We start from the raw sequence: 25,199 nt of genomic DNA on the forward strand, positions 1-25,199 counted from the left end.
CGTTTAGCGTCCAGTTTAAAAATCGTAAAGGGAGCCTGTGGGACAAAGGAGATGAAATTGGAAATAAAACAGGAGCCTTAGCAAAGCAGAGGCAAGGTCGTTGCAGAAATAGGCCCTCTGTCTTACAAATAAACCATTGTGTCATCTCCAAATTTACCATAAAAGAAGACAAAAAACATTGTAGTCGAACAGACGATGTGAAAAGCTCTTATGTTGTCGTTCCTACCGGTGAGTCCTCCAACTGGATTAAAAAAAAGGAAACGATAATAATACGTTGGTTGGAGCTGATTATACGAAATTATGATCACGATAGCTCTTTGTCTATTGGTGACACATTTCAGGTAAAGAAAAGATAAAGAATATGATTAAGAAGGGAGACCTTGGAATAAAACATTGAGATAAAGCAGCTACTTCCCGCCATAATCGCAGCTGTTATCCCGGAAAGGATCTCATCTCCATTCATTCATCTTAGTGTTCTTGTTTAAAAGACTAGTGACGGGAATATTGTATTTGTTCACCCCCGCTACCCCTTTTTCAATTGAAATGTGTGAGAAGGAGATGAAACCTATATAGAATATTTTTTAATGTAAAAAAGAAAAGTCATTGTTACCATTTGCCACTGCCCTGTATCAGTTCAGCACCATTTAGTTTTGGAGTTTAAGAGCTCACAGTAACGGTAGCATAGATACAAACATTGTCTTTGGATCAGGAGACTTAAGACGTGGGCCTATGCGTCAGTCATGACGATTCATGTGGTGAAACTGAAAATAGAATGCACAACATAATGATTGCGCCTTGGCTCGTGTAAATAAATCATATCCTAAGGACAGTACCAAATGGGATGGTCTCATGCGCCTGCTTGTGGCTGTGAAATACATGTACAGGAAATGTCCATTTGAACAATTTAAATATTCTAAAAATATATTTTTTTTTAAACACCAATTTTCTATCTGTTCAACAATGAGCATAGACAAGATGACAACACGTACAACTCGTGTTGTTGAATCGTAAACTCTGTCTGAGGAATGACAGGGCATGTCTTCGCTTTGACCACCTTTACACTTGGAAGGACCAAGTCATGTTTTTTTTTCCTCCCTCCTTATTGAGCGTCACATATTTGAATAACCAGGAAAAGTGAATGTCAAATAATGTTACGTGATATCCAATACGTAACCCATTTCACGGTAAACTGAGAAATCTCTGCTGCGAGCGTCTGTGTTCATTCTGTAATATGAAAAAGCACACTGCAGCGCACGCCGTGTCTTGCTTAAATGTCAGATGCTTTTATTATTTAATCATGATTGGCTGTATTGGGTTTGCTTTCCTTCCTAAACAAATGCTGATGGCTCTCGCGGCCAAATAAACCACCACGAGGCGCTTGATTGAGTGAGTGTGCATGTGTGTGTGTGTGTGTGTGTGTAAGAGAGAGAGAGAGAGAGACAGACAAAGAGGTGTGGGGGCAGCCAACTGGGTAAAAAAAAAAAAACGGATTATTTGGTTCCCTGCGCAGAGAGGAAGACTGTTCAATTTTAGAGAGTTCCTCTACGGTTACACGACGAGGCCATATCCTATTGGATACGTCTCTCATTTTAACCCTTTCATGCACCCTGTAACCTGATAACTGATAACTGTCCACTGTAGTGACTGCTGTCCCTGAAAGGGTTAAAACGTTTTTTTTTTTCAATTGGAAAAATATAGGTAAAAAGTGTCTCCATGACAAAAAGACACATCCCCATCGAAAATCCCCAAATATATTTTAAGATGTGTTGTTAAAAATGGAATGCAGAAGCCGTGAATATATACATCCACGGGTGACGAACTGCGATTATGCAAAGTGCACCTACTCCGCCATATTCGTTCAAAAATACAGTATCCCATGTCATGCAATTATAACTATAAAATTGTGTACATCAATTTTTGTTGTGTGTGTATATGTATATATATATATATATATATATATATATATATATATAAAATTGGATATACAGTATATGTGGCTCATTTTCTTTTCTAGCGGTTGTAGCGTGTGATATGACTTCATTAATCATCCGTATATTCCGTAACATCAACGGTATACAATGATCCATGAACGTTGTTAGAGGAATCTATGAGCAAAATTGTATCATGTCTAAAGTTTCATTTAATTTGGGCACATCGAAGCGTTTGGGTGCGTATCCAGCACCCCCAAATGCCTGCACACAAAGGCGCCGGCCGTCTGGCCGGGGGACTGTTGAAGTCCACAATTAGCACGTCAATACAGGTGGACAACCACAGGGGAGAAGGCGACACTCGGTCACAAAAGGGGAATGAATAATTCGGGAACAGCGGTTGAGCAACAAAAGACGAGTTGAGAACACCCGTCGCGCCCAGACGGCATTGACCATCCGCAAAGTCTACAACATGCTAATTCGATGTAGACCAGCCAGAAAAGGCGCCAATGTACTGGTGGTTCAAGTTGGAAAAACAGGTAACCAATCACTACCGAGGAGCCGGACCGGGGTGCGGCATGCAAACATCGGGGGCAGTGTTTTTCTTGTATTTTGCATATGTTACAATAAAATGTCGAACTCGCGGTGGCGGGACTGAGAGTGTGATCGCGGAGCAACTAACCGTCGTTCGCTCTCAGAGATCCGCTCCCGCCGATATTGAAGACAATTTTCCTGTGTGCCGAGTCATTTCTTTAACTTTGTCCGAGAAAATCTCTGACAGAAACTTTGTCTTCAATATCGGCGGGAGCGGATCTCTGAGAAACGTGCACTTTTTTTGTTTTTAACCCCAACATAAATTATTAAACTGACAATTCATCTTAACAGAACCACTGTGTCTTCCTCTGTCTCTTAAATTTATAGAGCAGGGAGTCCTATCAAACTTTATAAGCTAATAATGCAGTTAGGGCCGTTAAGTGTTGACATCACCCTCCTGATGCAACGGTTAAGTCTCACAAGAGACCGCGAGGAAGGAGGACTGAAGGGCTCGGAGTTTAGTGTGGCTATCGGACCTGCACAAAGGTGCCTGACTAGACTTGCAATTTAATGGTTTTAGGCACAGTAAAATACTCTCTGAATGTGACTGCAATTTATATTGAAGGCACCATCGGATTTGTCCCATTGTGACTCGTGAGGAAGACGAAAAAAATCCTCTTGTTTGGCACATTTGCCACACAACGTAACACACAAAACTGTTGTTGTTTTTTTCTTGAATCCTCCTTATGTACAAACCAACAAACGACAACCAAAACATCACTGGCTATTACGAATTACTAGTTTCAAGTGACCCGGTGCATTGCTTTGTGTCCCAAAATCATCATTTGCATCTTGAGAGAGCAGTCTTAATTCATCCAGGACTGATTTCCAAGATGTCGTGCTGCAAATCAAAGCTTGGTTTGGGGGGACAGCAAACAAGAACCTAATCCAAGCTAGCGGCGGAATCGCAACATTTCACCAACATCTGTCTTGTGTTCAAGCGTGATGCAACTTCTTTACATTCTCCTGCCGACAGGTGTTACCTCAGTTTGTAAATGAGCGTGTTCCATGTCGCTGTGGGAAATTACCCTGTCTGGATAGAAGGTACATGTTCTCGATACAGATTATTTAACGGAGCCTTTGGACTTTTTATGATTCCCGCAGTGATAAATGCTGTTGTTGTGTTGTGTCCAAGAGCATGTTAGTCGAAGGCCACTGCTGATAAAACACTTTTATTTATTATTATTATTAATTTTTTTGCGGTTCTTGCTTAGGTCTGACACCAATTCGACATGAAGAAAGCAAAGAATGCATATGCTGTAAAGCTCTTATCTCTCCAAAATAAAATCATTCCAAAATAAATAGCCCCACTTTTTATATCTTAAGAAATCAGCAGCCATGAATAACATTCGGGATAAGAGCAGATTCTGTCCCCCGAGATGAAATGTTGTTGTGTGAATTTTGTTTTTGCATCCTGTGGGAGACTGTTGTGAAGTCTGCTTCCACCGACGATAACGGTGTTGGTAAACGGCACATCATAGTTTAACAGAGGCAGTGCATGCACTGCCTAATGTGAAGTGCGGCCCGAAAATATCAATCCCCGTTTTAAGACGGGGAATAAATCATTTAAAAATTTGGGAAAATTTTGTCCCGAGACCTATAAATGTGCTTTGCTACACAAACTTTATCATGAAAATCCTGCATCTCCACACAATTATCATCTCATCTCCTGTCCTGTTAATTAAGTACATAGCGAAGCCACCAGTGAAATCATGTTTTCTAACACTATGTACTGAGCAACTACCGGGATTATGGATTTGGCATCAAAACACCTCAGACCACACTAATAACATTTACTTTGTATTTGAGATGAGCGACAAGGCACAACACACTTAAATTGGAACGTCATTGAACAGCGAAGACCCAAATGTTGGAGAAAGAAATGTTGAACATTTTCCAAATTTGATGGTGACAAAGGAAAAAACTGTTTGCGACCATTGAAACAGTTTGCAAATGTCCGGCGATCGTCTTTGCATCCCAGATGAGAAAAACAGAAACAGAGTGGAATTAAAAAAATAATAATAATAATAAAAACTCGGACTATGAATTAAAGTAAAAAAAGTTGGCTCAATCGCTTTGCAAATGGGAGGAGGTGTGTTTTTTGAAAGAAAATTCCGGCAGCAAATCAAGATGCATGCATGCATGTGGTTAAAATGCTGTACAAAATTTTAATGGACAGCAGATTATCCCCACACCTGTAAGAATATATGCAATGTCGCATGAACATTTCCCGTTTCAAACGTTGCAAAACCTGCGTTTTGTCATATCTCTTCTCCAACGGTCGTATGATCAAAACACCAATGGGAATTTATTCCCAAACCTGATTAAAGACCTAACCAGGGGCTACATGGATCTGTGGTCCACCCCCACTGCCCCCCCCCACCCCTCCCCGCAACCCCTCCTCCTCACATCAGCTTGTAGTTAGGCATCGCAGGAAAGTGATTACTCACGGATTAAGACTTGCCTGGTTGCCGATATGTGGGGCATAATTGAATAATGCCTGCTTCACCCGAATGGTCCCACTGCAGAGGGGCCTCCTAGCCTCGTCAGATTGGCACAGTATTAACCATGACACAGGCATAACCGGAATGGTAATTAATGCACTGAATCAATTACAAATTAGTCTATTTGCAGAATTCCCAACAGGGATCCACTCATTACAAGTGCTCTGATGGAGCTGTAAGTCTTCCCCGCGGGAAGCGGGTGTCTCTCCACTGTTCAATCTCAGGATCAGTCTTCATCTCTTCCGTGTCAAGGTGGGATGTGCGAGACAAATTGAGGCTCAAATTAATGGCGCTTGCTATCTGGCATCGCAATCCATAAAGTGACAACTGCAGCCCCCTAAAAAAAAAAAAAAAAAAGCATCCGAAGCTTGGTATCGTCCAAGTAAATGTAGCCCCGTGAGCCATTAAACTTCTGGTTGTTATGTTGCTTTCAGTTTTCAGTCTTTCTTCTTAACAGCACTGCATATTGCTGTCTCAAGTGCTTCAGAGTACTGTCCACTAATGATGACTAAGAACAAATCAATGTTCCCATTTCCATTAGCATTATTTGAAGTGCTATTTTGACAAAATGCTTACAATGGCGGTTGGCGTTTGCAGTGGTATAGTAGTACTGAGAAGTCTTTTGGATACTTTACCGTATTTGTCTTACCAAAAGTGGAACAAACTGGGAGAAATATCTCAGTTTGATGTAGTAGCATTCATCGCTACATGCTAATACCGCCGGAGAAACCACAATAGATTAAAATGGGCTTTTATCTGAATTCAGCAAAACTAAAAGTCAAGATTTTGTCATTGACCTGTAACCCGTGGCACGCATGCCTTCACTTGAATATTTGTATGTTCATCAACTTGTGTGGAAATGACATGAGAAAATCATGCTAACGTCTTTCAGTGTCTTCCCACATGGTAATTGTGTCACGAGACTTCCAGCCATCCTTCACCCCACTCCGGACCCTTCAGCAATCCCTCCTTCTTGTTCGGTACTAAAAACAGCCACACTTTAATTACTTATTCAAATATATGTGGGGTCCGATCCATCTGAGTGATCATTCCGCGGCGTGCCGCTCTATCCCTGCGTCAGTTTCATCATCCTTTCACCTTCCTCGCTTTGCTGACTCCAGCAAAGCTCCCTCTCCCTCCTTCGCCGTCCCATTTACAAGTTTGGGGATTGGAGGATTCCATTTCAAAACTGGGCACGTCTCAGTAACTCAAGCGAGGGGTTTGTTCCGCTGCCACACTTCCGTTCACAAATGCTCCGGCCTGAGGAGGAGGAAGGGGGAGAAATCCCTTTTAATCTAGTGAATCTGGCTCTCGCTGTCTCTTTTGTTCACTGTTACTGGGACTTTGGTGCTCTCCGGGGATGCATGTGTGCGAGGCGGGTGCATTGGCTAGCTTACAATGTCAACATTATGCTGTCGCGCATGCCAGTTCACCGTTTACTGTTACAGTATCTTTTGAAATGACTCAATAGCGTTGCTTACTGGATGTCAGTTGAAGGACGGGCGTGAGCTTCGAGAAGATCGTACTATGAGCTATTTGGATGTTACAGCCAGGTTTACTTTTATCATGAAAATTCAGGATAATGAAGGCCCTTGGTGTTGTCTTTAGCAGGTAATTAACGGCTTTATGAATTCCACTGAAACATAAATCAACTCAACCGGCTCCTGTGCAAGTCAGACTGATTAAAAGAAGAACAAAAACAAGTTCATCAAGTGTGTCTGCCCTGAAATAATTGCTGTCTTTACTTGCGTATGCCCACATGAATGTTGCAAAATTTCATGGCACGTACTGCTCTGTGACACTCTTTGCTTTTGGGTAAATTTAAACCGAAAGAATATGGAGCGGCTCCCCAGGCAATGGCACTGAACCTTGAGCTTTTCATAGTCTGTGAACTTAAAATGTTGGGTTGTCTTTTAAGGTTGAGCAACCCCTCCCGATAGGGAGAAAGCGAATTGTTGAACAGGCCTCAGCTGTTCCACGACTGCATTTAAATCAAGTGTTCCAATTTGGACAACTGAACATTATCCCTGAATGATCATCCTCAGCGATGTTTACTTATAATATTTTACGGTAGTAGTTTCTCAGAGTGGAGCAGGATATCCATATACTGCATTGCTTTTTGCTCCAATACTGTCTTGTGTCATCACATATCACTATTATCATCGTCTGATATCAATAGGTAGGCAAACAAGAATATTTTATATCTTAATATAATGTGAAACGGAGCCACGGTAAACAGCAGCGTGTTCTATATGCGGTCAATGATAGTTTTAAAACTCAATTATTGGCAGTATTCAGGTTTTTAAAGGACATGGAAACAAACAAAAACCCGAATAGGAGCCCTGCGTTACCCCTTTTCTAACCTGATGTTTTTTTTTCTGTCTCTATGGCGAAGATAACACAGTGTGTGTATATAGACACACACATATACGTATAAGGCCATACGTCTGGTGCGCAACTGCCCCAAAATACACAAGCGGAAGGAAACAATCTTGGCGAAACTCCGAGACGCAACTTAAAAGCACACTTTTGGAGGGAGGCTGAAAACCCCCAACTGCTTTATTTCTGTGCTGTGGATTAAATGTGTTTTATTAACAGGAGGAAGTAACAAAGCGGAAACTACGTCTATTTGTGTCATGACCTCCGTGCGCCGCCATTTAAATCGTGTTAATCATAACTAAATATTTAGCTGGGATAGTCTGAATAGGTTAAGCATGACATAAAATGGATAGAGAGATATTTTTTGACCGAGGGGTGTGAGGACTTTCACTGAGCTCATTTCACCCACAAAAAGTTGGTCGTCATGAAGTGTTTGTATGATTTCCTGCGGAATTCTTGTGTAAACATTTGCAAGATGAAAAACAAGTTGCATAGACCCTTTGCCAAACGCAGTGTTTTTATTCCCATAATGCTGTGCACTGGCCCGCATCGCTGCCCCCCTTTTCAGCCTTAAGGCAAAATTTAATGAGCACTCTTTAATTTCCCTTTATTTATTTATTTATATTTATATCTATTTATTTATTTACTTTTTTGTCCGTGCTGGAAAAGCAAACTAGAAACTATTCATCCTTTGAATTATCGGTCTTCTGCGTCCGCGGTCTTTACAACCAAGCCCTCGTGGACAAAGTGACTTCCATCCATCCATTTTCCGAACCGCTTGATCCTCACTAGGGTCGCGGGGGGTGCTGGAGCCTATCCCAGCCGTCTTCGGGCAGTAGGCGGGGGACACCCTGAATCAGTTGCCAGCCAATCGCAGGGCACACAGAGACGAACAAACAAAGTGACTTCTTCCTCCAAAAACATATCGCCCTCATCCTGTTCCAATGTGATATATGACTTTCTTACTCATTTCTCCTGAGACAATATTGTCTTTTTCAATCAGCCAACCCAAGCTTAAGGCCTCAACTCCGTTTGTATCAACGTGCCAAACTTCATATTTTGGTCCCCATAAAGTTGTCAGACCCCGCGCCACGCATAGTTCAACAAGGCCACTCGCACCACGCGGCTATATTTGCTGTCATTGTTTCAACTGAATCCGCGCGTACTCACCAGACTCAGGACCGCCTGTTCCGATTAACGGGAATGAGCGGGGCAATGACGCCAGAGCCGCAGCCGCGGCTTAGTTACTGCTGGTGGATGGCCATGCTCTGACAGCTGTCAGCGACTATGATTATGCCGCTAGACCAGCGCTTCCTAAGCATTTATATCAGCTCCGCGCATCAGCTGCAATAGCATTTCACACACACATACACGCACACACTTGTTGATTATCAACAGGCCAGTGTGGAAAGATATATCTGACCGCCTGTCTTTTAGTGACAGCAACCATGATGGCGGATAGGAGGAAGAGTGCACAGCCTGTCGCTTTGATTTATTCAACATCGGCTTCTTCTCGGTGGCTTTTTGCCCAAGTCTCCGCAGACATTATACCCAGTCCTAAATAACATTTAAAGTGTGAAGTAATGCCTGCCCCACTTGGCACACTCACCCCCCGGGACCCCGACGAGACACGAGCACTGAACCTTGTATTACTGCAAGTGTTGCAATGTGGTCTCCAACCCCGGAGCAAATATTCTTCACTCAGATGCTCTGATTCAACTCACTGGCATGATTGAATATGTAGAGAGTGACCTCGGAGGCACATGCTGCCAATGATATGATGCAACCCCACCCAGCCCACCCCCCCGAAACTCTCACACACCTCCGTTTCTCCGTTTTGACACTGTTTTTGGTTTTCATAGTCTCCATCCTGCACATCCAATCATTTGATCAAGCAATCTTGTTATTTCAATATTGTTTGGTTTTTCAGAAGGAAGGCTTCAAGCTTAAAATAGATCCGCTCGATATTTTCTGCTCAGGTTTCACCAGAAGCGAACCAAAATCAAAAGTTTTATGGGGGATGGAGCGGGCGGGGGGGGGGGGGGGGGGAGTGTACTTCCTGCATGCTGAATAGTTGGAATCAGGAATTGGAATCAGGTGGAGGGATGACACAAATTGAACCAAAGGAACATGTATAATTACAAAGGCAGCTGGCAGAATGCCACTCTGAGTCTATTCACCTGTTAAGAGGTCTTAACGCAATGAAACAAAGCAGTCCAGACAGGCAGTTGGCAAAAGCTCAAGCCAGGAAAGACTCCAAGTCGGCCAAAAGGAATCCCACAGGTAGCCTATATTGTATAACAAAAGACAAATATCTAGCTGCATCTTTTTTTTTTGCGCAAAATGTAAATCAACTGATTGAGCATCTAAAAAGAAGCAAATGGAGCTTCACAGAGAAGAATTATTCTGAACTAGACAGAAAAAAAAAAGCAGTTTAAAAAAAATGCAGTTCAAAGAAAGGGAGTCAGATTAGCAATCGGGACTAAACCTTGGAAACATTCATACAGGAAACATCAAAACCCCGCAATGCAAGTATGAAGACAATTTCAAAAAGTCCATGAAATCACACTCGAATGGGATTGGTTCCGATTTCAGACTTTTATTTATGTTTTAAGATCCTAACAGAACCTTGCCTCTTTCTGCTTGCAGTCGATCCGGGAAGTGACAGGCTATGTCCTGGTGGCTCTGAACCAGTTTGACTACTTGCCATTGGAGAACTTGCGAATCATCCGAGGGACAAAGTTGTACGAGGACCACTACTCCCTTGCGATCTTCCTCAACTACAGACACGACGGAAACTTTGGCCTGCGTCAGTTGGGTCTGAGGAACCTCACGGGTGAGTGACATTTGTTCTGTTGCGCCAATGTGAAGTGTCTCGCAAACCGTTATGGGACTGGAAAAAAAAACAAAACAGGCGTTCATCCGCAGACTGTGAAAGTGATAGTTGTTTCGCAGACCTGCGGGTGGCTCTGTGTCCTTATGAACAATGGAGCTTTCTGTTGCTGGATTTCCTTTGGACGTTCCGAGCCCAGAGGCCATCAAGAAATGAAGCTCTTGACAAATGGAAAGCATCGTCCCCGCAGGGCAAAGTTGAGAAAGCATGTGCCAAACTAAGGGTGAATCAAACAATTCGATTTGCACGGTTGGTGTGATGGGTGCAACGCGGTCATGAAAGTGCCCATCTTCTTTTTTTAAATTATTTTTTTAGAAATGTTGTCAGTCATATCAATAATGGGTATTTATCACTGCAGTTTGCAATTTCGTTTGTTTTCAAAAATAGTTTTTTATTTGTCTATGTTAGGGAGCAACATAAACTGGATTTAATTCCCGCTATAAGTGTGTTTTATTCATAAACAACCGAAATACTTTTTAACTCATAATAAGGGGTCATGCATCTGACTACCGTGGTCCACAAATTTTTTTCGGTAGGCTTGAATTCTCACTAAAACAACTGACTAGCATTCAGTGCATTTATTTTACAGTGACAAGGCCCACCTTGTTTTCTGTCTTTATTCCATTCATAGGAATCAGCTACTTCAAATTCAAACATACACTTTTGATGGTCAGTCGGTGTTTGTTTGACTCCCAAATTAACGAAATTCGACACATTCAATTTTGTCATGAAATATTGTACGCGTCACTGCATGGCCACCCTATACCAAACTAGAGAGGATGTCCCCATATTTAAGATAAGATAAGATATCCTTTATTTGTCCCACACTGGGGAAATTTACAGTCTACAGCAGCAAGATTGTGGGTAGAAAGAAGAAAAACAAAGCGTAATGCATTCACAGAAATAAATGTTACAGTTTCAATGTACACCGATATAGATATAGATCAGGTGGCCGTGCTATTTACAATTGTTTTTCACATCACATCATTCTATGTATTTATTTATTTCTGCGAGGGTTTTTTGCGGTCATAATTCATAATAATAGCCATGTATGTCATGTTTGCATTATTATAAACCAGTGATGCACCAAAAATCCGGTCACTGGAAACATTTTTTTATTTATTTTTGGGTCACCCAATCAACATATCTGAAACAGGATGTTGTGATGCCGCGAGCACAAACCTTTAAAGCGAGCCCCTCTGGGAGAAACTACGGTGTCTGTCCCCATCGCGTGGCACTGCCTTGGAGCTTGGGGTAACATTAGACATAGAAAAAAAAAGGGTGTAAATAAACAAAAGAAAACAAAACAGTGCACCTTTGTGGAGCCACATGTGCGCCGACGGCCCACTAAACTGAGTGGAGGTGGGTGGTGGGAAAATGAGCCCAAAATTCCTCCTTCCGCCGAGGGTGGCCATTGCCCCGCGGCGAGTAGGCTGGCTGACCGTCGAGGACGCCGTCTCCGGTGGCTGTGAAAGCATCTGCATCATTCAAAAGGAAGCGGAGAGCTGGCACTGGGACACATTTGGCCAAGTGCATAAAATGATCAAACTGAGGAATTTTTATTTATTTTATTTTTATTTTTATTTATTTTTTTGGAGGTTGTTGTGGTATTCTGGTTTCTGCCAAGAATGTACAAGCAAATGCATCCCTAATGTACACATCTGTTTCCATTTTTTTTTTAAATCATTTGATTACTTTGTTTAATTTATGTATTTATTTATTGTTTGTTGTTGCTTTTTATTATTTATATTTCTCCAGCCAGGGCAAACGGCACAGCCTGCAGCTATCGTTTGTGAAAGTCCAGTATGTGCTTGAGCGTTATGATCCAACTTGGATTCCTTCCCACATGTTGTTGCACGATGCTTTGGGAATTTCTTTTTTTTTTTTTTTTTTTTTTATCACCACTGGCAGCTTTATTTCTCCAAGATGGTCCTTTTTATTACAGTGCCAAGTTGATGCTATAGTGCTCGGGGAGTTCAGGATGGACTCCGTGCAAGGCCGCAGTTTGATGCACCATCCGTGGCCTCCAGCCATAACGTGCAAGGGAAGTTGTGCATCACAGCCAAGGCCTGAATCTGCTTTCCCGCCGGTATCACTGCTGGTGTTTACGGTTTAGCTTTTTCTTCCGAACAACCTATGAGACGAATATTGAACGTGCTCAGAAAAAGAGGGGGGGGCGGGGGGGGGAGAAGATAAAATGAGTTGTCAGGGTAGATGGTTGGCTGCAGCACCCATGACGTACGATTGAATGAGTAAACGACTAAAACACAATCTTGCCATCTGTCATGATCATGGCAACTCGTGGTTAGGGATAGAAGCTGCCCGTTTTGCTTTGGCTCAGTCAAATCCGAAAATGGGCATTTGTGATTCCAGAGATGACCAGTCAAAGTTCAACCATAGACACTGGTACTTTGAGAAGTTATTGCTCCAGCCGAACAAACACAATATTCAGCTTCACAACTGCCAACTCTTCATCAACGATTCTCTGACATTGAATCGTTAAATACATTAAAATCTCAATAAAATATTTTGACTCATTTACAAAGTTCAGCTCTCGGTTGGGATTCCGTTGAGAACCTTTTCCATGATGACTGAGAAGTTCTTAGCCACCAGCTTGCTTGCTTTGCCAAAGCCACTCTCCGTGTTTGAATCATGAGGGTCGATCAACTATTTGACATCTTACCGCAAAGTTCAAAACTTTTTCTACCCTCAAGTGGTTTGGCGGGTTTGGGTCAGCTGTCTCATTTATCACAGAGGCTTTGACTTTGCTGTCAGATGACTTCATTGTTCAACTGCCAGTAGCTCCCAGGAGATGGGTAAAGAGGTCGATCGAATCGATCAACAGTATAACATGTAAAGGATGAGAGGATCAAATATATTAACTACAGAAGGGGCTAATCGGGGCGAGGTGCAGTAAAACTCCCCCCCGCTTCCCCACCCGGTGCTGAAACCCATGTGCCTTTTGCTTGGTTCGAAATTGCCTTGGATGAAATCAATTTGTCGCTAGTGTATTGTAGCAGTGCACTTATTGATTTTCCCGGCTTCCTCGCTGAGTGCTGTGAATGGCCTCTGTGGACTTGAGGGGGGCTAAAGAACGGGGTGGAGGAGGGTCCCCGGCTGAGCAAGGATGGGACTTCCTCCGATGCACCTTTCAATCAAGCTTAGCTAACTTAACCGCAAAAAAAAAGAAAAAAAAGAAAAGTTTGGAGACAGCCCGGGGATGCTCGGTGAACACGGAGGGTACTTAGTCAACACTGAGGACTCAAATCTGATATCATTGTGGCATAGCCACCGAGATGTCCGACGTTCAGCGTGTTTTGAGCAGATAAAAGCAGTGGCAACAGCTCAGTTTTTATAAATTTGGCTGCAAGTTTTTTTTTTTTTTTTTTTTTGGTGGACATCTTCAAGCCAGCATCAAATATTTGGGACTGTTTGTGACGGCACGGACGTGTGGGTCTACATCATATGTGTTTATAGCATGGTACTTAAAGACCGTTATGTTCACTGGAAGCCTAATGGGCACAAATGAAAGGAAACGAGATGACAACATTGGACAAAAATAACAATCACATCATGTTTTTGTATTATACATTTAACAATTTTTCCATTGATCCTTTTTTCAATACCGCTTATCTTGTTCAGGGTTGCTGGGAGCTGAAGCCAGTTCCAGCTGACACCTGGAAAAAGGCAGACTAGACCACAAACCCGTTGCCCATATAGAGAAAAACATCCATACGCACGCACATTCATACTGTCAGTGGGATCTGAACCCAAACTCCTCAGGCGAGTGAACCGCTACACTATACTTCTTAGTGTACTGCACAAAAAAATGAATTTGATATCTATTCATTTTGCAAATCGCCCAAACTCTGGAAAACAAAGGGGCCTCTAAGAATAAACACACTGCATGTAAAAGATGTGAAATGGTGTGTGTTGGTCCAAGAATACTTCCAGAGCTAGTTGCAAGAGTACTTGCTAGTCCGATACCCCGACTAAAAAAAAAAACAACTCAGAAAAGGAGCACATATTAGTTTTCCGATTGAACATAATTTACGACACCCCCCCTCCCCCCTACTCTTCCCTCGTTTTCGCCAGAATATCTTTATTCTTTCAGATTTGCTCAGCGCTGTTGATTCATCTTTCTAAACGCCCCTACGCCTGCTCTGCGTCTGTCCAAAATGAAACTTCCAAAGTGAGGACCCATCTGCTGAATGATCCTCTCTCGTCGCATGCATGTACAGAAGCCGACGGTATACGCCAAAGGCATTATCCACTTCTTCATGGCCCATCTGGTCTCTCTTTATTTGTCTCATTTACTGTCTCACTTTCATTTCTTTTCACGCTCCTCTTTGGCTCTCAGTTCCTCATCTGTTCCACTTCATGCTCCTGAATTTTCATATCAATACCTTTCACCAAAAACAAACTATGTTATGTTTATGTTTTTACCATCCTATCGGGCTGGGCGATATAGAAAAAAGAAAAAACAGGTTGTTTTATATCACAATAACGATATACTTGATATAATTTCAGTCACTCTATCAAAAAAAATATACAGCAAATTTGATTTCTGATCTTTTCTCACTTTAGTTGGAATGGAATCGTTTATTTTCAGTGACTGTTAGATCTCATTTTGCACCGTAGTTTGGTCACTTGTGACGGATGTACGTGTGTCCGTACGCATTCGCCGTGTGGTTGTTTAGTCTGCCACCCGGTGGTAGCGCGGCATAAGAACGTGAACGCTTTTGCTCATCAAATCAGGCTTCATTGGTATTTTACTGTAGGTGACAACTGACGATAGACACGATGAGAGGAAAACCAAAATACAACTTTAACATTGTCTCGGTGTTAAATGTACAGTGTGCCGTGACAAATTCTCTCAACTTGATGGGTGAAGTTCCTCGTTCCACTTTGAGAAGGGCCAGGAAACTGTCTCGAGCTGCAAATATGTCACATGATTGCTGATCTTGTCAGAGACGTGTGTGAGAGGAAGCAGACGTGATATATGAGAAATGTCCATGTACATTATAAATTCATACCATCAAAGGGAGAGCAATTCTTAACCTGTAGAGAGGGAGCGAGCGAAATCAGACAGAGGCAATAAGGATGGGGGTGTTGGGGGCTCCTGGCGTGTAAAGGAGGAGGTTTTCTTTCAAATCAGAGATGATGAAGAAGAGGATGGGAGACTTACTCTTTTTTTCACTCTGACATCCTTCACCGGCATATCGCACCACTTTTTCGATGTATAAAAAAAAAAAACCCTGCGACTCTTGACCATCTTTACTGCACATCTGATTTATTTCAAACCATGGCTCAGAAAGCAAGTCGCAAGAAGAAATGGCATCTAACTTGTAGCACAAACGAGACTGTGAATTGTTTTAGGAATCCCCCCCTCCCGCGCTTGTGTGCTCAATGGGGGAAAGTGAAGCTAAATGATGGACAGGGGAACAAAAGAATGGGCAAGGTGAAAGGGACAATTTGAGTCTGCGAGATACCCGTGGACTTGTGCCCCTGCGGAAAGAGCATTTAATTGCTACCTCCTTCAGATCTCCAACCATTCACCATCTACTAAGAGAGAGAGAGAGAGAGAGAGAGAGAGGGGGAGAGAAAAAAAAGAGCAATTACGCCAGCGGAAGGAAGTTCAGCTCAGTGCGCATTCCCAGAATTCAGTTGAGCCGTTTGCCTGGCAGCCCACAGAGACCTCAGGTCTCTTTCAATTGTCTGGCTAATTGATTACTTCCCATGCAATTACTCCCGTGTCACACTCAATATTTCACTTCTTCCGGACGGGGGGGGGGGGATGAGGGACATTCTTTTTTTTGAAGGCTGGCATTCTTATTGTCACATTTGCAAGCCCCTAATGTGGATCACGAGGAGGAGAGTGTTAAATTGAAGTCCGGACCTGGCCATCAGTTGGGATTGATATTAATTGATTCCTCCGTAATGCTACTGTCTGACAGAGACTACAAAAGATCGTTTGGCGTGCAGGAGCCTATCCCAGCTACCCTGAACCGGTTGCCAGCCAATCGCAGGGCATAAGTAGACGACAAACCATTTGCACTCACAATCACACCAAGGGACAATTTGGAGTGTTCAATCAGCCTGCCGTGCATGTGTTTGGAACGTGGGAGGAAAGCGGAATACCCGGAGAAAACCCACACAGGCTCAGGGAGAACATGCAAACTCCACACAGGAAGAACAAAACTCGGAAACGAACCCTGCACCTCTGCACTGTGAGGCCGACGTGCTCACCAGTTGACCGCTTAATTTTATTTTTTGGAAGTTTGCACTCCTACCCGAATTTGTCGTTCGTTCTTCAAATATGCCAATTTTATCCTACGTGATACCGTGTGACCGCCTCCGCATCTTGTGGAACGTTAAAAAGTCAAATTTTTCCTTTATCTTCTTTTTATTTTATTTTATTTTTGGAATGTTTTTTGTTTGTGCTGATCATATAATTAATCCGCGGCCCCGCTTCTTCACTAACCACCGCCTATGTTGCAACTCTTATTGTGTTACTTTAATACCACATTGGGAGAAATTAAAAGACAGAATTTCCTCGGGCAGTCGATTAAGTTTCTGCTTAACCGACCCTAATCGGACATAACTTAATCACTGCCATGAAAATAGCAGGCATTATTGATGGAATTTTTACCGATAACCACCAATTTCCAAAATAATAATGATCACCCAGGCTTTCTTATAAAGTAGTGAAATAACTGCAATAAATGCACTTGCAGTACTCAGCCGCCAACCCCGCACTCCCCTTTGGCAGCGTAATAATTGATATAATGTACTTATTTTCATTCCCTCCGCGCCTGAAGTCTTTGGTTAGTGGAGCAGATATTAACGGGAGCAGTGGGGGGTAATGGAACATGAAAAGCACTCGTCTGCTCATCTCAGGTTTCCACTGAGAGATCAGGGGTGTTAGCGCATGCAACAGCAAGCATGATCATGATTATCATTTATTTTCAGGGACCATTATCTGCTTTAATAATCACCTGTTGTTCTGGATTATGAAAAAGAATTTCATTAATTGTTTTTTTTTTTCCCTGATCTATGTCAATGTTCATTAAAAGAAAAGGGCACATCAACTCAAAATTTGGCCAGCTTATGAACTGTTGTTGGCTGTATATACAGTATGGATTGTATACGATTGCACATGAAATGTCTGACGATCTCCTTTCCATTTTTATTTTTTAATTTAAATTTTTTTTTAAGACATCATCAAGATAATTTTCTGCAGGTCCAAATCAAATATTGGTGATGTACTGTATGTCCCAAGCGTTGACGTTCAATTGAAGAATGTGCGGATCTTGTCAGGCGGGGAACGCATTCATAGCCGTTTTTAAAAAATAAAATAAAATCAAATAAAAATATTTTTCAAAAAAAATATAAAAAATGCTGACAGTATTAGTTCAGAATTTCCAAGATCATTTCTGCACTCATTTTGAACTCGACCAAACACAATATTTCCAGTACTTCTTTTTTCATTTATATGGCTCCCAATTGTCTTCTCCTTTTCCGTCTCCAAGTTTATTACCTCATTTGTTCTTCTGAATTCAGCTGTATCTCACCTCCATATTTGGTTCTCTTCACATTTTCTGACTTTGTCTTCAGTTCTGTTCATTCCATCAGTTGACTGAAGATAATCAATACTTCTTTTCTTTCTTCTAAGACTGCTCGGCTGTTCTTTGATTCTTGCACTCAGGTCCACCCATCTGCCCCGCGCAGCAGAATGTTCCATTGTGAGTTGCAATGGATGACGGTGATTTGAAGAAATGTTTAAAGGCGCTTAAAATCTGTTATCAAATGGTGAGAGAACATCAATGAAATTTTTTGAAAACGTGTGAAACACAACAGGGCTCCTCTACTTTCGAACGACCTAAAGCACTTTTTGCTGTTCTCAGAATGTGTGTTCGTGTGAGCATTTATATTTCTATACTGTATTAGCGATGTCACTAATGAATCTTTTTAGACGTGATTATCCGAACAATTATTTCATTGATTACACGGATAATTGCGCCCTCTGGCAGTGAACTCTAAATGTGCTTCACACAGTTCAAAATTAATCATAGTTTCGAGGCAGGTTACATAAATATGATGTGCACGCGCTTGTGTGAGACGCCGTTGTTCGCAAGGACACGGCGAAGTTCATTGCCGAGCCCCTTTGTCGCTCTAGCGTCAACCGAGCCACTTTCAACAGGATTAAATAATGTCGTAATTTTGCGCAGATGGTGCTATAGCTGGCGCTGGTGTTGTTTTTTTTTTTTCTTCCCTTTTTGTTTGTTTTGTTTTTAATTGTTGTCCTTATTAGCGTGGTACACCGGTTTCCCTTCTTCCCTTTGCGCAGGGACCATCTCATTTCACACACAAGCGCACAAGTGCGGCGTGAACAAAGTTAGCGTCGTGGTCAGTTGGTGATAATGTGTCAGTTGGTGCTGAAAACAAACAAACAAACAAACAAACAAAAAAAAAGAGGCCCTCTGACTTGCTGTTGTCGCATTCGTAAAGAACACACTCAACAGCCCGGCTGTGTGTTATAAACCGCAACATACTTGGTATTCTTCACTTCACATTGGTTCTTTCTCCTTTCTCCGGCCTTGTGTCTTTGACTCCCGCTGTTTTATTTAACTCCTTTCAAAAGAGCGGCTCATTTTCATTCAAGCATTAGGCTGATCACCCATCAGCCCCGATAAACTAAATGGCCCTCAGCCGTTCCAGCTGAAGGTCCTTTTTGCTTGTATTTTTTTTTTTTAATCATTGACTGCTCATGCCTTGATAATATTGTCTGTCCTGTCTTTTTTTGTCTCCATTTATTCTCTTTTGTTTTTCATCCTTTCTCACAGATTTATCTTATCAGTGTTCTGTTAAAGACCCCCCCCTCCCCCGCCCCTCATCCTCCTCCTTTTCCATACAACTCAGATTACCAGGGTTTTATCACAATTTAAGATGAAAGACAGCAAGCACGGATGCAAACTTACAATACATCCCACAACCATTCTGTCATAATTTAATGATTTTTTTTTCTTTTGCCGTCTTCTCATCTTTAAGCGGATGTGCAGCTTTGCTTCAGTTTAATACTATAATCCCTAAATCTCAGCAATTTTTCATAAAGACTCGGAGGAAACAATTGTGTTGGAAGGGATCGGCGCTAAATTTAATCACCAGGCAAGGAATGCAATTACTTTTTGCAGGCCGGGCATATGCTAGGGGATCAGGGTGATGGTTGATGCCCCCCCTGCCATCAAAATCCTCCCTTGACAATTGATCCAGGGGGGTGGGCGACCAAAAACACTTGAAAGATTCAAGTGATTCAATTTGTTATACTGGTGTACGTACAGAATGCATTACAATTAATTGTGACTCGATTTAACGCCAATCTGATGATCGATGTGGGATCGCCACATTTTGTGATCGGCTGTAATGTCTTAATTCGTTGATCCGCACGATGATGTCATCGACCGGCTCCGCGAAATAAGCCGTGACGGCCGCAATGTTTCCCACGTATATAATTGCCTGTGGCAGACCGCCACAGATGAATTTGGTCCTTCCTTGGGCCATCGTAAAGGTTGCTAAACAATGCAAGAATGCTCGAGGATATTTTCCATTCGCTTTTTCAGTTTGATTCGACAGCCGTCCAACTTGTGCTGGAAATTCAGCCCCTAAATTGACTCTAATACTGTCATATAATGTTTGTTCTGTTATTTCTTTGCTTCATATGATTCTCACAATATTCTACAGCAGGGGTGCCAAATTCGTTTTTGTCGCGGGCCACATTGAAGTTACGATTTCCCTTGGAGGGCCGTTATGAATTTTGGGAATAACTATTTTTACAATCAGAAGTCTGGCAGTAGGCGGGGGGGGGGGGGACACCCTGAACTGGTTGCCAGCCAATCACAGGGCACACAGAAACGAACAACCATTTGCGCTCGCACCTCACACCTCGGGACAATTTCGAGTGTTCCATTAACCTGCCAGGCATGTTTTTGGAATGTGGGAGGAAACTGGAGTACCCGGAGAAAACCCACGAAGACCGGGGGAGAACATTTAAATTCCACACAGGAGGGCCGGAGCTGGAATCGAACCCTGCATCTCTGCATTGTGAGGCCGAAGCGCTAACCATTCCACCATCGGGCCGCCCCGTCCTTAATCCATAATTCGTAATCATTTTCATGCCAAGGCAATGTCCCACTTGTGAATGTGTTTGCCAAAGGGAAAATCTGGAGCTCTTTATTGTTATTAAGTTTGGGCAGTTGTTGTTTTCGGGTCAATAGTTACACACCATGGTGCAGTTACATTTCAATCGCTGCGACCCTTTTGCTGTTGAGAACAGTGTTGAAATTGCATTCAGGCCCGGGGGGGGGGGGGGGGGGGAACATGCTCCATCTGTTGCTATTATGAGCTGAGATTAGGAAAGTTATGATCTATTCTGAGATGTATGTTGCACGCTCAAAGTGGCAACGAAGATTAGCTGGTGAGCATGGCACAAAGCTAAGGTTGCATTTTCATCTCGGCATTCATTTGCTTTCAAGAGCATTTTTCAAGGGATGAATTATTGGGAGGAACAGGCAAAAGCCTCTGGTATGATATCGTATACAATATCATATTAACTTGACAGTGTGATTCTGCATACGTTTTCCCACAACAGTGTCTGGAAAAGCTCGGTCATGGTAATCCACAATGGCTGAATCAAAGTGATACCTGCTCTTAACAATACTGTACTCACCGGTTACATTTTTAGGTAAACATAGAGACCTAATCTTACCGCCTGTGATTTTTTTTTTTTTGCTCAGAGGAAGAAAGGCGACTTCGCTTGGTGGTGCGTCGTTTATTGATCCAAGTGCATCTGGAATCCATTAACGAGAAAATGAATGCTCCTGTTTTGTGGTCTTTTAAAAAACTTTTTTTTTTTTTTTTTAAACTTGGTTGCCATTTGAAATTCAAAGGCACACTTATTAAGAAATGGAATTTGAGAGCAGAATGAATGGAAGTCACACGTGTTTACCTCATATCAGTGAAGGATGATCACGATAGGGATATTAATTAATGCAGTTGTCTAACAGTAGAATAAACAATCCCGTGTTTCTCCGACGCAAACCTCCAGCAATCTTCTCAATACTTAATTTATTCACTCTCACAAACTCATTAACATGTTTTTTTTCCCTTTCCCTGATCATTGGTTCATTATTTGCCTCCCCGTTCTTAATCATATTCATCCCTGCGCTGCAATCATAAAACGCACAGAAACACTCGCAGCGACCGCTTACTATCCGATATGATTGCTCGCATTGCATTTGTTCTGCCTCCCCGAATTGCATATTGTTTTCCTCCAGTCGTCACGCGGCGCGTCGCCGTCGATTCGTTTTCCTTTTCAAGTCACATTCACCGACGATGACAGCTTTTATTTTTCGCTACAAGGGCTTGATAATAGACGCCTTGGCTACATCAACGAGCCGAGATATTTGTCAGACAAAGCAATCATTAGTACCGTAGAACTGAAGCACTGATTTCCCCTGGCCACAAATTGCGCGTACGCATAAAGCCATCGTGGTAGAAAACGTTTTATTTGTTTTAATCTCTTCGTAACAGATGGCATGGGAGACATTGCAATTATGCTTGTTTTATTTTTATTAAAATGATCTCATTACACTTAAAGTAAGGACATAACATTGAAAGAGCAGATTTTCCACTGTTGGCTGCAATTAATTAAACATGGTTTCTTCACACTAATCAACACCAGACAAACTTTTTTTTTCTAATCTACACCATAGAAATGTTCTTTTTAGATTAATCTCGAGTAGCCATTGACTGTACGTAAAAGTGTTCTCCGGTTTTGAGTGTGGAAACAAACGGGGTTCTGTTAGCACGTGCATCAGCATCACTAACTGAAACTGCTAAAATCCCTTTGCTGTCTCAAGTGCTGAAGCTAAATCAGGTGCATTTCAATTGAAATGATGTAATAGCTCAACATTCATTCATTCATTCATTTTCCGAACCGCTTTATCCTCACAAGGGTCGCGGGGGGTGCTGGAGCTTATCCCAGCTGTCTTCGGGCAGCAGGCAGGGAACACCCTGAACCGATTGCCAGCCTATTGCAGGGCACACAGAAACAAACAACCATTCGCACTCACACCTAGGGACAATTTAGAGTGTTCAATCAGCCTGCCATGCATGTTTTTGGAATGTGGGATGAAACCGGAACACCCGGAGAAAACCCACGCAGGCCCGGGGAGAACATGCAAACTCCACACAGGAAGGCCTGAGCTGGAATCGAACCCGGTATCTCTGCACTGTGATGTCAACGTGCTAACCACTCGACTGTAGCTCGACATGTGATAATTAATATTTACATAAAAAAACGAAAATGCCGACGCATCAGAGTATTGTGTCAGCATCGTGACACACGGTTGAGAGGGTATTCAGTTGTGAAAGTGGAAGTCGGCTCACAATCAAATAAGGTGTGCCGGTGGACAACGAGAACGATGCACATTTGTTTTTCCTCGACAGCGATGAAATCATGCTGCCCCGTTTGCCAGAATCGCATTCTGTCAAAATCTGTTGAATTTGAGACCAGAACTCCCCTGAGCCCACGATAATTGCTTCTTTGGCGGAGAGCTGAATTCATTTCTTTCTGAACTGCCACCACACCTTCAATTCGAAGAAGGGAGATTTGCTAGAATACCTCCTATTACAGATTCATTAAGTCTCGGAAAAGGAACATAATTGATTGCATGTTTGTAGTTCTGCCCTGAATGAGACTAAACACCAAAATGTGAAAATATATTTTTGGGTGAAATGGCATGGCTTTTGATCAGGCAGCTTCACCTCAACGCAGTAAGCTTCTGTGCCCGCATCACATTGAGACCTTCGTTTGAAAAAGAAAAATGGTTAAGAACCAACAAGTTAGCTCTTCAGCATCATTCATAATTTGGACATCAGCGTTCTAATGTGAAAGATTACATCGGTTTTGTACCAGCAATTGCTAAAAGCGACACTCCCGACGACAAGCGCTATTATAATAAATATTTGACAACAATATGTAAAATAAAATATTTTTTCAAGCATATCCCATGTTGAATTCGATTTCTAATATGTTAGCAACACATTTATGGATACTGACTCACTTTTTTTATGTCTTTCCAGAGATCCTGAGTGGAGGTGTCTATGTCCACCAAAACAACTTCCTGTGTCACGCAGACACCATTCATTGGCAGGACATTGTCAAGAACTCGGGGGTCTATCCTGTGGTTGTGCCGACCAACAGCAGCGCCACATGTAAGTGAACAATATATGACCTCACAAATGTTATTCTGGGTGAATGGACAACAATTCAGAGAGGCACACTGCAATATGTTGTAGAATTTTTTTCCCCGTTTTCTTTTTCTTGTGTGGCTTTGTCCACATGGATGAGACCGAAAACCCCCCAACATCTTTCGTTTTGCTACCGTCATTATCCGTGTCCGCAGTTGCTCAACTTTGAGTACGTTCTCTTGATGCCAAACATTCTTCTTGATGCCTAATCTTCTGGCTTCCAACAACACTTATCTGTTTGTCCTCACGATTGTCGCGAGGGGTACTGGAGCCTATCCCAGCTGTCTTTGAGCAGCAGGCGGGGCACACCCTGAACCGCTTGACAGCCAATCGGCAGGGCGCACATCGACAAACAACCATCTGCGCTCACAATCACGTTTTAGAGTGTCCCATTAACCCTCCACGCATGTTTTTGGAATGTGGGAGGAAACCGGAGTACCCGGAGAAAACCCACACAGGCACGGGGAGAACATACAAACTCCACACAGGAAGGTGGGCTGGAATCAAACCCTGCAACTCTGCACTGTGAGGCAGATGTAACCAGTCAACCTGCCAAACATAACCATTTAAATTAAATTGAATTCAGCTATATTGAATTTATTTAACTATTTATTCGTTTTGGTTTCTTCAAGCTTGACATCTACAGTCTATTTTTTTGCTTCCTTTCCTGGTGTCAAAGCCTCCTCGGCAATGCAACCTTTACAGACTGTTTTAAGATCACTGCAGAAATATGATGGTAGTAGTGGGACACGTTTATTGTGAGCCATTAAGAATTTATTAGGCGGCAGAGAGCAAATCTTGAGATTTAAATGAATATCTGGCCCGATTTGACTTCACAGGCCAACAGACTCCAATGGGAACTGTAATAGAGATGTGAGTGGAGTGAAGGTTCTCCATACTTGGGGGCTCTGAGGCTGCAACTCACAGCCCGCTGTCATTTCGTTTTCGTACGCAGCTTTTCATGTGCTCGACCTCTTCTTGAGATCTATCAGCGTGCTAGAGGGAGTCAGGCCAGAGGATGAGAGGAAAACAAACCTGCAACAGGCTGGAGAAATGAACAGAGCCAAACAATGTTGGGCATTTGGGAAAGAGAAGCACGGTGAGGCTTATGGAGGGGAGATGGAGAATGAAAAGAGATAAAGTGTGCAGTAGAGAGGGGCACATATGAAGAAGAACAGGAGGGCGGAAAATGGAGACTCATGTTGGGGAAGAGAGGAAGACTCGTCGCTAATAGCTCTCATCTGGAGAGGCTGATGGACAGAGGACAGCACTCCTGCACGCAGGCTGCACCTCTCACTCAATTACCAGACAGTCAATTAAGCTCTCCAAAACCACCCAGGGCGACACTGACTAAAGCATTAAAGTTACCATGCGCTTTGCTGACTTTATCTCAGTCAGATTGGTCGAATTTAATGTCAATGTTTTGGACAAATGTGATCAAGATATTTGTCACAACAGTGATGTCACGGAAAGATTTCAAATTGGATCAAAAATATTCCTGGGTAATCGTGAATGCACCTGAATGGTTGGTTCATATTCAGTTTGATATTTAATAGGCCCTGCGATTGGCTGGCAACCGGTTCAGGGTGT

At 42.5% G+C, this 25,199-nt stretch overlaps 1 protein-coding gene across 3 annotated transcripts in view; it reads left to right on the forward strand.

Annotated features, from left to right (window-relative positions):
• Positions 1 to 25,199, forward strand: part of erbb4b (erb-b2 receptor tyrosine kinase 4b) — a 160,889-nt gene that overhangs the window by 79,208 nt on the left and 56,482 nt on the right. For all 3 annotated transcript variants that reach the window (XM_086123239.1, XM_086123240.1, XM_086123241.1), the window contains exons 3-4: positions 10,055 to 10,241; positions 23,442 to 23,573. In XM_086123239.1, coding sequence (XP_085979365.1) covers positions 10,055 to 10,241; positions 23,442 to 23,573 — 319 coding nt within the window. The remainder of the gene's footprint in view (positions 1 to 10,054; positions 10,242 to 23,441; positions 23,574 to 25,199) is intronic.

This window comes from Hippocampus guttulatus, chromosome 11 (genome assembly GCF_054856545.1).
Source record: "Hippocampus guttulatus isolate MCC_2025c chromosome 11, RoL_Hgut_1.0, whole genome shotgun sequence".
Lineage (NCBI taxonomy): Eukaryota > Metazoa > Chordata > Actinopteri > Syngnathiformes > Syngnathidae > Hippocampus > Hippocampus guttulatus.